The sequence below is a fragment of the Rhinopithecus roxellana genome, chromosome 3 (genome assembly GCF_007565055.1).
Source record: "Rhinopithecus roxellana isolate Shanxi Qingling chromosome 3, ASM756505v1, whole genome shotgun sequence".
NCBI lineage: Eukaryota > Metazoa > Chordata > Mammalia > Primates > Cercopithecidae > Rhinopithecus > Rhinopithecus roxellana.
The window spans coordinates 71,193,782-71,207,863 of NC_044551.1; the positions used below are offsets into that span (position 1 = coordinate 71,193,782).

The 14,082-nt window shown below is 46.5% G+C and overlaps 1 protein-coding gene across 5 annotated transcripts in view; it reads left to right on the forward strand.

Annotated features, from left to right (window-relative positions):
- Positions 1 to 14,082, forward strand: part of EGFLAM (EGF like, fibronectin type III and laminin G domains) — a 201,040-nt gene that overhangs the window by 182,585 nt on the left and 4,373 nt on the right. For 4 of the 5 annotated variants that reach the window (XM_030927902.1, XM_030927901.1, XM_030927903.1 and 1 more), the window contains 3 exons: positions 1,830 to 1,908; positions 4,836 to 4,979; positions 12,141 to 12,224. In XM_030927902.1, the coding sequence (XP_030783762.1) occupies positions 1,830 to 1,908; positions 4,836 to 4,979; positions 12,141 to 12,224 (307 nt within the window). The other variant, XM_030927904.1, reaches the window with a different exon arrangement.

Sequence of the window (14,082 nt, forward strand, 5' to 3'; positions counted from 1 at the left end):
TGTTTTCCTACTCGGCTCCTTTCCCATCCTCTTGCCATTTTGCCTCCCACTCTCTTTTCCTCCCTGTTTTCCTTCCTTGTCTCCTCTTCCTCCTACCTCCTTTAGTCAGAAGGGAATGGCTGGGGGTGCAGCCCTGGACTGTAAGTGACAAGAGCCCTTCACCTCTGGCCCTGCTAAGTCCTTGCAGCCTCAGGCCTTTGTCCAGGGCTGTGCTGCTTCCGAGAACCACAGAGCAACTTCTTCGGTAGTTACCTCCAAAATTTTCTTTTTCATCCTTTGCTTTTCTTGTTTTCTTTCCTCTCTTCTTTTATTTTTTGGTTTTTATGAAAGGCTCTGGGAAGCTGCCAACATAGAGACTTCTACTTGGGGGCCCATTGTCCTCGGCTTTGCTGTTTTTGCTCTTTTTTTATGTTTGAAGGTTAATCTGTATGACTGTTCATAGTATCAAATAATTCTACATTTCCTTTCTGGGGTGGAGAGTCCTTCGTTCAGTGTCTTCTTCGTACCAACCATGTATTTTCGTGAAACTATAACGTGTTTTACAAACCTTCTTATTTGCCCTCATTTTGTACATTTCTTTGAATTTGAGATTTATTCTACCTTAATTTCCTTAAACCACCATTTCTGTATCTTTCCAAAGAGGAAAGAGATACTGTTGTTATTTCTCTAGCAGAAATCCCCTAGCCTCATCCCCGGTTTGTGACACCACACACAGCTACTTAAAATCTTCTTTTGCTAACTATGTATAAAAGGGTAATTCCTCAGGAAAACAAAGTAAAGAGAGTTTGGGAAGAAGAAAATGTATTTCTAAAATATTGGAAAGCTGAGAGGGGGCCGGAAGCCAGAATTAAGAAGAGCCGGTCAGGTTCAAGGCCTAGTGCTCTCTTAACTACGTGATCTCAGACAAATCCTCCATGCTTTCTACTCCTCACTTTCTCCTCTGTAAAGTGAGAATAACCAACCCTTCCCTTCCCCCATACTAACTGCTACTTCATGAGATTGTAGTGAAGATCTTGTGAAATAGACCAGGCACAGTGGCCATGCCTGTAATCCCAGCACTTTAGGAGGCCAAGACAGGTGGATCACCTAAGGTCAGGAGTTCGAGACCAGTCCGGCCAACATGGTGAAACCCCGTCTCTACCAAAAGTACAAAAATTAGCCGGACTTGGTGGTGGGTACCTGTAATCCCAGCTACTTGAGAGGCTGAGGCAGGAGGATTGCTTGAACTCAGGAGGTGGAAGTTGCAGTGAGCCAAGATCGTGCCATTGCACTCCAGCCTGGGCAACAAGAGCGAAATTCCTTTTCAAATCGAAAGATCTTGTGAAATACACTGGAAAGTGATCGGAAATGCAGGAGTCCAAGCCTCATTCATAGTGCTTTAGAGTCTCTCAAAGTCCTCACTTAAAGGGTTCTGCAGCAAATTAACTTTCAAGAATCCTAGTGGGCCTTACTTAGGGATTTGTTTTCTCTGCCTCCCTAGGAGAACATCTGGGGTTGTCCCCAGCTGCTCCCCACATGGCCCAAGACCTGCTCTTTGGCTTCCAAGAATAATTGGAAACAGTTCAAGTTTCAGCACATCGTGAGGCCTTCTCAGCAGCGTTGAGGCCAGTGGCAGGGACAAGACTTCCCCAGAAGCGAAAAGTGGGGGAGAAGCCAACCCCAGGCCATGGGGCCGGGCAACTGTGAATATGCATGCGGCCAAAGGGAAGGGGTTGATGAATTGTTAAACATCCTATTTCCAGGAGCTGGGTGTTTTCCTGCTGTATGTGTGAGTGCAGGAGCCAAGAGAACCACATACTATGTAACCTCCTTTTTCTGTTCTGTCCCAGCGATCGTAGAAGCCATTGAGATCCCGCAGTTTATCGGCCGCAGTTACCTGACGTATGACAACCCAGATATCTTGAAGAGGTAATAAGCTTCAACAGGCACCTTCCTCAGCTTTCTGGGGGTAAATTTTTCTCTATATCTTTCTCAGAGCTTTTTCTTATATTTCATGCCAGAAGATAATTCTCAAAGAAGACCATTCAGCCCTGGCCTCAGGGGAAAAACACACACAACATGAAATAAACATAGAAACTAGAGCAAAATAAAACAAAAAACAAACTAAACTTGAGAAATTGGCCTTTCAAATAACCCTGTTACAAACAATCCAGTATTTTTCTGGTCAAAGGGCCTGGAGAGAGCAACTTGACTGGTCCCAGAGTTTCCAGTATTCAGGCTTTGAGAAGCAGTGAGAATGTGATGTTCCCAAAGCCTCAGTGATGACTATGATTCTCTGAGAAGGGCAGTTCCATGCTGTGCCATGGCCGGACTGTGCAGCTCCGACCTGGGCCAGCAGCAGAAGGACAGACAGATCCAAGCCCGTTCCCTGCTGGGTCCATACCTACCTTGCATCTTCATCAGCAAAGGTCTCTTGTCCCCTTCAGGCTCTGGCCAGTTCAGTGAGAGGCTTCTCAGCTCTCTTCATGTGGATACAGGGAAATGCCCAAGTCACAGCCATGGCATCTCACCCCTGGTGGCAGAAGTCCCAGCCCTGGCCTGGAGTCCTTGCTCTTCGTTTGGAATAGCCTTTGACGTGGCAAAATCCTCAACTCGGTCAAGCTTGTCTTTGGCACTTTCAGTTTGCCCCTTATCTCTTTCTTTCCCTTCCCCCAGTTCTTTGTGGTTTCTAGTGTGCTATTCCCCTTTCTGCTCCCCACACAGTCATTCTGGGATTTCCCTGCCTCTTCAGATTGACTGCATCTTAACACACAAGGGCAAATCTTTAAACAAAAGACATCCAGTTCTTAGGGTGGAGTTTGGTGACTTGTCAGGGAACAGAAGTGGTTGGGAGGAATTCTCCTAGGGCACTGGATGTCCCTGGTAACTCCCAGCACACCTCAGGCAGACACTGCTTCACTTCTCTAATCCCAGGTTGTGTTTATCTATGTTGTCTTGGCATGGGGACTTAGGTAAAATGGATTCCCAGCCAAGAGAGACTGTCCTCCTTCTTCAGCCCTTTCTCTCCAAAAATGGAAGGTCATTCAGTCCCTAGAAAGCAGTGACAGGGTGAAAGGGGCCCAAGCGTTCAGTCTCTGAGGGTTAGTGAGAGATTACCAGGTGGTTTGGGGGAGTAAAGGGGATTCATGAGAGCAAGAGACATGAGGCCCAAAACCACAGCTACCTTGAGTGCCATAGTGTGTGTGTATGTGTGTGTACACATGCGTGTGTGTGTATGTGTGTATGTGACAGTACAAATGCATGTATGTGAGGCTGCAGGTAAAAGTCAAGTTCAGGATCTATTCCAGTCAGATACCTTTGGTGCAAAGTAACAGAAAGTTCAGCTTAAAATGTCTTACGCATGAGGGATATTTACTATTTCATATCACAAGGTGTCCAGACTTACACTGGATCTTGGGTTGATCAATTAAGAGAAGCAGCTGTACCCTCAAAGATTCCAATCTCATCCCTATTTCTTGCTTGTTGTCCTTAGCATCTTCTCCAGAGGCCACTCCCCAGCTGCCTGTAAGCTGCACATAAGATGACTCTGACTATATCCAGTGGAAGTTAAAAAGCCTTTTTTTCTCATGTGACTCTTTTTAAAAGAGAAGGAATTCTTCCCAGAATTGTATCTCACTGGACTAAAGGGATACGATTGTGTCTCTTCTGTGCTGCCACATGCCTGCCCCTAAATCAATCACTGGCAAGACAAATGGGAACCTCTTGACTGGCTTGTAACCAATCAATATACGCAAGGCAAATGGGAGAGGGAAGGAACCTGAGCGAAAGTCTAGGCTAAGCAGGTCTCTAGGGAACGGGTCAGTGCTTGATTGTGCTGCACCTGGCCTGGGGGACCTCGCACCTCCCTCGCCGTGCTGAGGCCCTGCATGGGGAATGCAAACTTGGTCTCTTCCTGATGAGCTCAGGCTCTGGGAAGCATAGACAATAGTCCCCTCCACTGTTCACGATTGAGGACACTCTGCAGACACAGACCCAGGTGTGTGGGACAGACAGAGGGATGGCTCAGGTGACTAGAGAATGGACAAAGAAACTTTTCCAATAACATTACGCCAGTAGCAATATTAAATTATGTTTCCTCCTATCTCACCCTTGATTCAAGGACCTCAGCCTTCCTCTTTTCCCTGTGCAAGATGAAACACTGATCACGCTAATAAGAATGAATTTCTGAACTAGTCTATTCTTAAGCATTGCTAAGAGCACGTCAGCCTGTGAACCTATTCCCAGCCAGGGATGTAGAGCAAGGAGCCGGCCTAGCCTGAGCACCCCTCCTTTCCTTGAAGCTTCCTGTTCTCCACCCTGGCTCTGCCTCAACACCACTCCAGACCATTCACGGTCAGGCCATGTTCCTTGTCTGAGACGCCATCACTTGGGTATTTTCCCTGTCTAGGCCTTGTCCCCAAGTGACTTGTCACTCACCGGCCAGAGCTGGCCATCCACAGCCGTGGTCCTAGCCTAGAGTGGCTGCCAATTTGAGCCTCTTGGTAAATAGGAAGCACACTTTCTGTTGGGGAATGGGGCCCTTGAGTAGCAAAACAGGAAAAGAATGAGGTGTGTACGGGGTGCAGCCTCAACTGTGACGTTGGCCATAGTCTTGCTAATCTGTCACTCAGCAAATGCTCTGTGGTGGGGTTCACAGTGCTTGGGGAGGGAGACTGCTGCTGAGTGAGCAGTCCAGACCTTTAGATCCGTGGTGCGACTCAGGGTGATGAAGTAAGCATCAGAAAGTGCCAGATTATCCTACATCTGGTTCCTCAGGGCTGGCAGGCAAAACTGGAATTACTCGGAAACAGATGTTGGTAGTTGATTTGGTGGACTTGTTTGTGTATTTCCTCCAGGGTGTCAGGATCAAGATCAAATGTGTTCATGAGGTTTAAGACAACTGCCAAGGATGGCCTTTTGCTGTGGAGGGGAGACAGCCCCATGAGGCCCAATAGCGACTTCATTTCCTTGGGCCTTCGGGATGGAGCCCTCGTGTTCAGGTAACCCACTCTCCAGCTGCCTTCAGCAGCACCTTGCGATTTTCTCAGACATTGCAGATCATGCCAAGCAGAGTGATTCAGAAGGGAGCCAGAACACAGTCTGCTGGAACTGGCTGAAGCCTGAAGCTTCAAGGCTTATTGGAAGCTCCTGGTCTTTCTTTCCAACATTCATCTTATACAGCAGCAGTCAGCAAACTATGGCCTGAAGGCCAAATCTGACCCACCACTCTTTTTTGTAAATGAAGTCTTGCTGGGGCCGGGTGCAGTGGCTCACGCCTGTAATCTCAGCACTTTGGGAGGCTGAGGAGGGCAGATCACTTGAGGTCAGAAGTTTGAGACCAGCCTAAGCAACATGGAGAAACCCCGTCTCTACTAAAAAATACAAAAATTAGCTGGGCGTGGTGGCAGGTGCCTGTAATCCCAGCTACTAGGGAGGCTGAGGCAGGAAAATGGCTTGAACCCAGGAGGCAGGTGTTGCAGTGAGCCAAGATCGCGCCTCTGCACTCCAGCCTGGGTGACAGAGCAAGACTCCATCTCAAAAAAAAAACAAAAAATAAAAAACAAAAACCAAGAGTACCCCAGTATTCCAACAGGAGTTTTTTTGTTTGTTTGTTTGTTTTTTTTATTTTTTGAGACAGAGTCTTGCTCTTTTCCCCCAGGCCAGAGGGCAGTGGTGCAGTCTCAGCTCACTGCAACCTCTGCCTCCCGGGTTCAAGTGATTCTCTTATCTCTGCCTCCCTAGTAGCTGGGATTACAGCACATGCCACCATGCCCGGCTGATTTTTGTATTTTTTGTACAAATGGGGTTTCACCATGTTGGCTGGTCTCAAACCCTGACCTCAGGTGATCTACTCGCCTTGGCCTCCCAAAGTGTTGGGATTACAGGCATCAGCCACTGTGCCTGGCTTGTACTCTTTCATTTATATACTGTCTATGGCCATGTTCATGCTACAGTGGCACACTTGAGTAGCTTCAATAGGAACTGCATGGCAGAGCCTTAGGAATTGACCATCTACCCCTGTGAGGAACAATTCTGTGCCCTTGTTCAAGTGTGTTACTGCTGCATCCTCCCTACTCATAAATTAGGAAGGGGCAGAAAGAGGACTTGGATACTGCCAAGCACGAAGGCCAAGCATGGAAGCGAGTACTCAGCCTAAGACTCAGCAGCTCAGGGAGGTCTAAAACCTAAGCTCCAGGAGCCCTGACTTTAAATTCTGACTCGGCTCCCTGTTAGCTGTATAGCTGTGGGAAGGAGAATCCCTGCTTTCAAGTCTCCTGCTGCCCAAGGAACAAAGCACAGATTCGTGTCTCAGTGGATCCAGCCAACATGAGCATTTTGTAAATGCTTCTTGGGTGTTACCGATAAGGCGGTGCCAGAAGTTCTTCCTTCTTTTAAGTGAATTTAGACTGTTTTCAAATGTGTCAAATACATAGCTATGAAGTAGTTAAAGAATTACCTGAATGATTTCTCCCTACCCTTCTTATCAGATTGGGTGAAAGCTGAGCTTCCAAGGGGCAGGGCCTGTCTCCTGTAACATGAAAACACTTCTCTAGAGATTGTCATGGCACATCCTTACACGAGGTTAGAAATCGCTCCTCTAGACAGTGGCTTTCCGAGTGTGGTCTCCAGACCAGCAGCCTCAGCATCATCTGGGAACTTGTTAGAAATCCACATTCTCAGGCTCCACCCTGAGCTACTGAACCAGAAACACTCTAGGGGTGGGGTCCAGCAATCTGTGTGGTAACTGTTTCCCCAGATAATTCTGATACCCTCAAAGCTTTGAGCTCCATGGGGGAGGCATTTCTCAGGCTTGTACTTCTTAATTCACCCTCTGATGACTAGCTGGAGTGGCCGCTAAATGATATGAAAGTAATTGAATTGAAATAGACAAAGGAGGACTCACTAAACAAGGGAGAAGTTGAAGACTTAATTCTGGGGCTTCTGTTGGTCCTGTGCTAAGATTACTGACAGCCCAAGTAGGATAACAGAAATCTTTCCATTTGAATAAAAGGCATTTTGAGAGGCAATGTCACTTGTCCAGTGTCATGCTATTGCCTAAATAGGAGAGCATGCTAAGTGACTCAGTCCTATGATTGCTGGGGACTTTGGAGAGTCGTGTGTAGTTGAGGCTGGAAGCTGGTAGGTGAGAGGCAGCTTCTCACCATCTCCGCCTTCCTGTCCTCCATAGCCTCCCACCCATTGCTGGCCCAGAGGTTGAACACAGAGTTCTTCACACCCTATTTCAGGCTGGCTGCCTTGAAGCCATTTTCTTGTGGTTTTCCTGTGGTTAACCTCATCAAGGCCTCAAGTACTTGATTGTGCCCAGAAAAGAGAACTGAAACAGTAGCTCAGCTGTGGGTGGGATGGTCCAGCTTCCCCCTAAACTGCCTGCTGAACCTATTCACCACCCACTCTACCCCAGCAGGGAAACAGCTCCCACCAGCTCCCACACTGAGCCCTGGAGAGCCCCGTCCCCTCTCCCACCTGCTTAGCATCCTTCAAACAGCTCTACTTTATCCTGGACATATTTCTTGTTACCATTTCTTTCTCAGGATTCTGAAAATTGGCCCTCTGTTTTTCATTTTAATCCTGGAGTTTGGATTGTGATCTGTGTAAGATACACTGCTGAGCCCAGGCTGAGGCTGACTTCTGTGCCTGCTCTGGTCCTGGAACCGCCCCATCACTGCCGTTCTGTTCACTGCTGAGCCCAGGCTGAGGCTGACTTCTGTGCCTGCTCTGGTCCTGGAGCCACCCCATCACTGCTGCTCTGTTCGTCCTCCATCTGGGTATTATCCCACCACATCAATGCCCCCGATGCTGATGTAGGGAAGCGTCCCAGCGGGCTGGGGACAGAGAGGAATTCCAGTGTAGGCCAGTAGTTTGAAGATGTCAGCATACAGTGAATCACTGGGGAGCTTGTTTCAAAGGTAGATTCCCAGGCTTGCCCCCTGAGATTCTGATGCAATTGGTGGGCACAGGGGTCTGATTAGAAACAAGCACCCAGGTGGTTCCAGGACCCATACCCTGAGAAACGGGGTCTGAAGTGGCTTTGGAATCACACATGCCTGATCCCCTATGTGGGCCCATGCAAGTTACCTAAATCTCAGCCTCTGTCCCCTCCTTGCAAAACGACAGGGTTCGCTGTAAAGATTAAATGAATGAATTCATGTAAGGGGTTCAATGCGGGGCAACTTTCTCCTTCCTACCAGTTCCTTGGGGTGCATTGTCAACCCTGTATCCAAGCTGCACTAAGTGCTGCCTCTTTTAGGAGTGGTGGGATTATTCGTTTGGCTCCTATCATGTGCAGTGCTTCCTACATAGCTAATTAATGATAATGATAAGAAAAATTATGATCCTTGCTCAAGCATTTTCTGAGTCTTAGAAGCCTTTACCTCAGACAGATAACATGTAGTTATTATTAAAATGTAGTTCTTATTTTTATTATTGTTACTGTTATTTTTAATAAGTCATGGGCCCTGCCCCTGAGGAGCACAGATCTGTGCAGTCTGGAGAGTGAATCTTTCTACAGAGCAGACAAATTGTTCTTGAGGTTTCAGTGTTTGATCCAGGCTCAAAGCAGATGAAGAGGAATCCTAAGATAATAAAATACCGTCTCAACTTTCATGACTTTCTTCACCTAAATGCTGGTTCTTTGGCTAATTTAGTGCTCAAAGCCTTTCAGCCAGAGAATAGGGAAAAGCGATGGGATTCTAAAAATGTATGTATGTATATATATTTATAGTTTTGGTGCAAGATTTAGCAGAGAAAAAAGGAAATCAAAGTGCTCGTGAAAATGAGTGTGTTTTTCTGTTTTCTGTTTTGCTTTTGTTTTGTTTCATTTTGTTTTGTGATTGTACGTGGGGCATAAAACCTACCGCCGGCGGGGTTTGTGAACGTTGCTTGACCGTTCACACTGAACATTGCCCACTTAGTTTCACCTCATCACGTCTTCATGCAATGAAGAGGGGAAGAGACTTGACATTAGTAAAGTGCCTTGTGCTGCAGTTTAAAGGGGACATGATGAAAAGTGTCACCACAGGAAAACAGGAAGGTGGCCGAGTGGTTTCCAAAAGGCCTCACCTGAAGGTATTTCCGAGTGGCCCACCTTGGTGCTCTGGCTCACAGCCTCTACTGCACACCAAGACGAGCGGCCCAGAATAATCCATCATGGCAGCCAGGTTCCCAAGACATGGGTAGAGAAGTTAGACATAAACATTCTTATATCTGTTTCTACATTTTTATACTGAGGCATGCCTTCCTGCCATGCACGCTTGTTCAGTGTAGAGCTTGACACATTTAGAATATGTAAACACTGATTCACTATCACCCAGAACAAGATATAGAACATGTCCACCACCCAAAAATGCTCCCTCATTCTTCTCCCGGTGAAGGTAACCACTATTCTTGGTCATTTATGATTGTATATATGAGGGAGCTTTTCCAGGGTGAGTATCAGCATGTCAGGAGAAGTGGGAGGTTCTTTGGAGGGTCTGAAGTCAGATGGAATTGGGGGGTTGGGGAACCAGGCCATGGAGAAGCCAACTGAGTTGACCCCTCCCACAGTGATGGCTAGATTCCCATCTGCCAGATTCACAGTTGACTCCCTAGAGCACATTCTGGCTCTTGGCCTGAACAAGAGAGTTGTCGGGTTGGAGAACAGAAGGAAGTGCGTGCATCCTTTGTCTAGATGGGCTCTTAGACAACTGAAAAGGTTTTCATTCACTGCACCACAATCATGCAGCAATCCAGCCTCCCTGCACTTACACAGCCAGGTCACCTTGATTCTGAGATCTGGGTGTTCCGGACTGCTTTGGTTATATATTGACAGCTTGTTGGCTTACTTTCCCACATGGCTAGTCTTCTAGGAGAGCTGTGACACATTCAAGCCTTGGTGGCAACTTTCTCCTTCCTACCAGTTCCTTGGGGTGCATTGTCAACCCCATATCCAAGCTGCACTAAGTGCTGCCTCTGTTTGGAGTGGCGGGATTATTTGTTTGGCTGCTATGATGTGCAGTGCTTCCTGCATATGTCATGTTACTTAGCATTCCCTAGGATTCTTCAGGGAAGGAATTATTATCCCTGTGTGACAGATGAGAATATTTTGAAACAAGTTGCCCAAGAGCTATTAACACAGAGCTATTAACTAGCGAGTCAGGGGATCAAGCCATGTCCATTGAATGTGAGTGTCCGTGCTCTTTCTATCACCCCATGCCACCTCTCAGAATGGCCATAGATAGTAATTCAGCTAAGTTTCTGCCCACCAGCAACTCGCCCTACTTCCTATTCATTCAAGAAGTATTTAGCCATCAAATCATGAAATCTCAAAATTCCACCGCCAGACTGCTTTATACAAGGAGATACTTGATGTGGGAAAATTCATTAGAAAACAGTGGACTTTTCAGGGTCAGAGTGGCAGCTTTGTCCCAGTGTTTGTTGAGTCACCCCAAGTCCTATTCTTGGTTAAATGTCAATGGGCTGGATGAGTTCTTTGAGCCTCCATTATCGAAGGAATGACATATGGTGCTTTCTCTGCAGAAAGCCAAGCACTTCCTATTCTTGCTGTTTTCTCAGAATGAGTACATGCGAGTGCCTGGTAACTCATCCAGGTTTTCTCTCGACATCCCTCTATCTTGGGCAATGAGGTGAAGGAGAGATATGTCCTCTTACAAAATGAGGAGGGAGTATCCCAGGTGGAACATACTTCCCTTCAAAAGCTTGATGGCCTAGGCTTTGTTGTATTATCCAGGGAAAGTCTGGGCAGTTGGCCCAGTGCCCAGTCTAGAGTAGTCACTCACTAAATATCTGTCCAATTAAATTTAATTAGAATAATTGAATGAACACTGGATTAAGGGCGATATTTCTCTCTGGTAATGACATGTTCATGTTTTCTGAAACCCTTACGGTATCAGGGTGTCTGGGAACTGAAATAGAAAATAGGAAGCCACTAGAGAAACCTGATAGCAGAGTTAAATGGAATGAGGACAGAGGATACACCAAGTTCAAGTTCTACATTAGGTTTGTGATTTTAGGCAAATTCCCTTAATCTCTCTGGAGCTCACCCTACTCTTCAATGTTCAGTTTAAAAAAAAAAAAAAAAGTGAAAACAGATGTATTCATTTCTTAGGCCTCTGGTAATGACCATAAATTAGGTGGCTTAAAACAATAGAAATGGGCTCTCTCACGGTTCTGAAGGCTGGAAATCCATCATGCAGTGCTAGGGTTCGCTTCTTCTAGAGGGTCTCAGGGAGAATCGGCTCCATGCCTGTCCCCCAGGTTCTGGTGGTGGCTGGCAGCCTTTGGCGTTCCTTGGCTTGGAGATGCCCCACTGCAGTCCCTGCCTTCATCTTCCCATGGTGTTCCCTGTCTCTGTGTGTCTCTGGCTCCGTGTCCAAATCTCTTCTCATAAAGATACCGGTCATATTGGATCCATGGCTGCCCTAATCCAGTATGACTTCATCTTAACTAATGAATCTGTAAAGACCCTATTTTCAAATAAGGTCACATTCTGAGGCTCTGGGTAGACATGAATTTGGCGGGTGGAGGGAGTGGGCAGACCATCATCATAACACAGTGTAAAACATTACACACGATAAAGCCCTTCTTGTTATTCCTGATACTCTAGTACTGATGTTGCCTTACATAAGGGCATTAAAAAACAATCTTGATAACATTATGCTAAGTGAAGTAAGCCAGTCACACAGTCCCAAAAAGACAAATACTCTATGATGCCTCTCATATGAGGTATGAAGAAGAATCAAATCCATAGAGTCAGAAAGTAGAAGGCTGGTTGTCAGGGGCTGAGGGGAGGGAAGAATGAGGGGTTATTATTTAATGCAATGCTTTGTGTTGTAAGATGAGTTTTGGAGATTGCCAGCCCAACAATATGAATATGTACTTAATACTACTGCACTGTATGCTTAAAAATGGTTACGATGGCCATGGTTATGTTATGTATGTTTTACCATAATTTAAATGTCTGATAATTTTTAATTACATGAACCAGCCTGGAAACCCACCAACTTTTATAGCACTCTTGTTTTCTGTTAAGAAAACTGCACTCTGAGTTGCAAAGAACTTTTGCCCTGAGAATCATCTATGAACCATGTCTGCCTGTGCCTCAGTGTTTTATTCTGTTCTCTTCTTCTTCTCCAACGCTTTAGCTATAACCTGGGCAGTGGTGTGGCATCCATCATGGTGAATGGCTCCTTCAACGATGGTCGGTGGCACCGAGTTAAGGCCGTTAGGTGAGTCCCTCCTGCAGCATGAGCCAGAGCCAGAGCTGAGCAGTGGTGGGATGTGGTATCCAGTTCCCTTGTAGTCCCACTGTCCTGTTCCCCAACTTTGCCTGGCATCCTAGTACCCCTGATCCAGGGCATTCAGGGAATTTTCTATGAACTCCCACTGTGCCCTACACTGACACTAACAGGCCAGAGAAACTGAACCCCCAAACCTTCACTAAGCAGTAACCTTCTGGAGAAGAAACCTTTTGATGGCTGAACTGGAGGAGCCTTGAGAGTTCAGGGTATGTGGACTTTAAAGAATGTTTGGGCCGGGCATGGTGGCTCACAACTGGAATCCCAGCACTTTTGGAAGGCTGAGGTGGGTGGATTGCCTGAGCTCAGGAGTTTGAAAGCAGCCTGAGTTACATGGCGAAACCCCATCTTTACAAAATACAGAAATTGGCTGGGTGTGGTGGCACATGGAGGCTGAGGTGGGAGGACCGCTTAAGCCTGGGTGGTGGAGGTAGCAGGATCATGCCATTGCACTCCAGCTTGGGTGACAGAGTGAGATCCTATCTCAAAAGAAAGAAAAAAAAAAAAAAGACTTTCAAATGTCATCGTACAGGCAATCCTCCCCCATCCATCTGGCTTTTTTTGTTTGTTTCATTTGTTTTGAGGCAGGGTCTCGCTCTTTCACCTAGGCTGGAGTACAGTGGTGTCATCATGGCTCAGTGCAGCCTCGCTTGCACTCCCAGGCTCAGGCAGTCCTCCCACCTCAGCCTCTTGAGTAGCTGGGACCACAGGTGTGCACCATCTGCCTTGCTATGTTGCCAGGGCTGGTCTCAACCTCCTGGGCTCAAGTGACCCTAACCCTAACCCTTTGACCTCCCAAAGTGTTGGGATTACAGGCATGAGCCACTGCACCCGGCCACTTTTTTTTTTTTTTTATAACATTACCTAAACCTTAGAAGCTGACAGTATTTCACCCAGCCCCAATTACTTATCTCCCCATCACAGAGGTAATTACCACCCTGACTTCTGATTAACTTTGGATGAATCATTCCTTTGCTCTTCTTTGTATAATAGTTTTACTATTAATACCTTTGTCCATATTTCTAACAACATATTTTCAGAAACCAGATAGCAGGCTGAAACTTAGAAATGTCAATCCCACATGTTACATGAAGGTCCCAGGAGAAGATAAGCTGAATCGAGGCTCTGGTTGGGGTTCCCTGAGAATTTATCATAACCCTTTCTGGGGAAGCCAGTGGGTAAAGTCATGAGTGAGGCCTGGGAAACATGGTGCCTACCATGGCTACTTTCCTACTCAGCTCCCATGTAGGCTGCGATGGGGAGAGCTTCACTGGGCCCCCAACCCCTGGCTGCTGGGCCTGCCTTTGAAACCCTAGAGGAAATGGGGATACAGAGGCAAATCTGTGCCTCTCAGCTTCCCAGGTGGCCTAGAAAGCCCTTGAGACCGAGGGTGATTTTGATGAAGTCCCAACTCTAACTTCCTGAAAAAGAAATGTTTTCCCATCATGAATATCCACATGCTTGGATTTCAAATAGTTTCTAGACTACAAGTCAAAAATTAACTCCAAAATACTCTGAACTCTATGGCTTCTAACTTCTTCATTTCTCCCTCTTACCCATCTTTAAAGAGGCTTGGCTGGAAACATCTAAAGGAATATGAAATGCTTGAGCTCTTTACCTCTAACTACACTTGATCCCTATAAATCCCCACCCTGGGAACATCAGGGAAGAGCACCCTTCTCCCACTTTCCTTGGGTGGAGACCATTGGTAGAATACTCACACATTGTGGAATAATTTTTAAACCTTTACAGTTGTTGTTGGGGTTTGATTATGTATATCAAGATACAC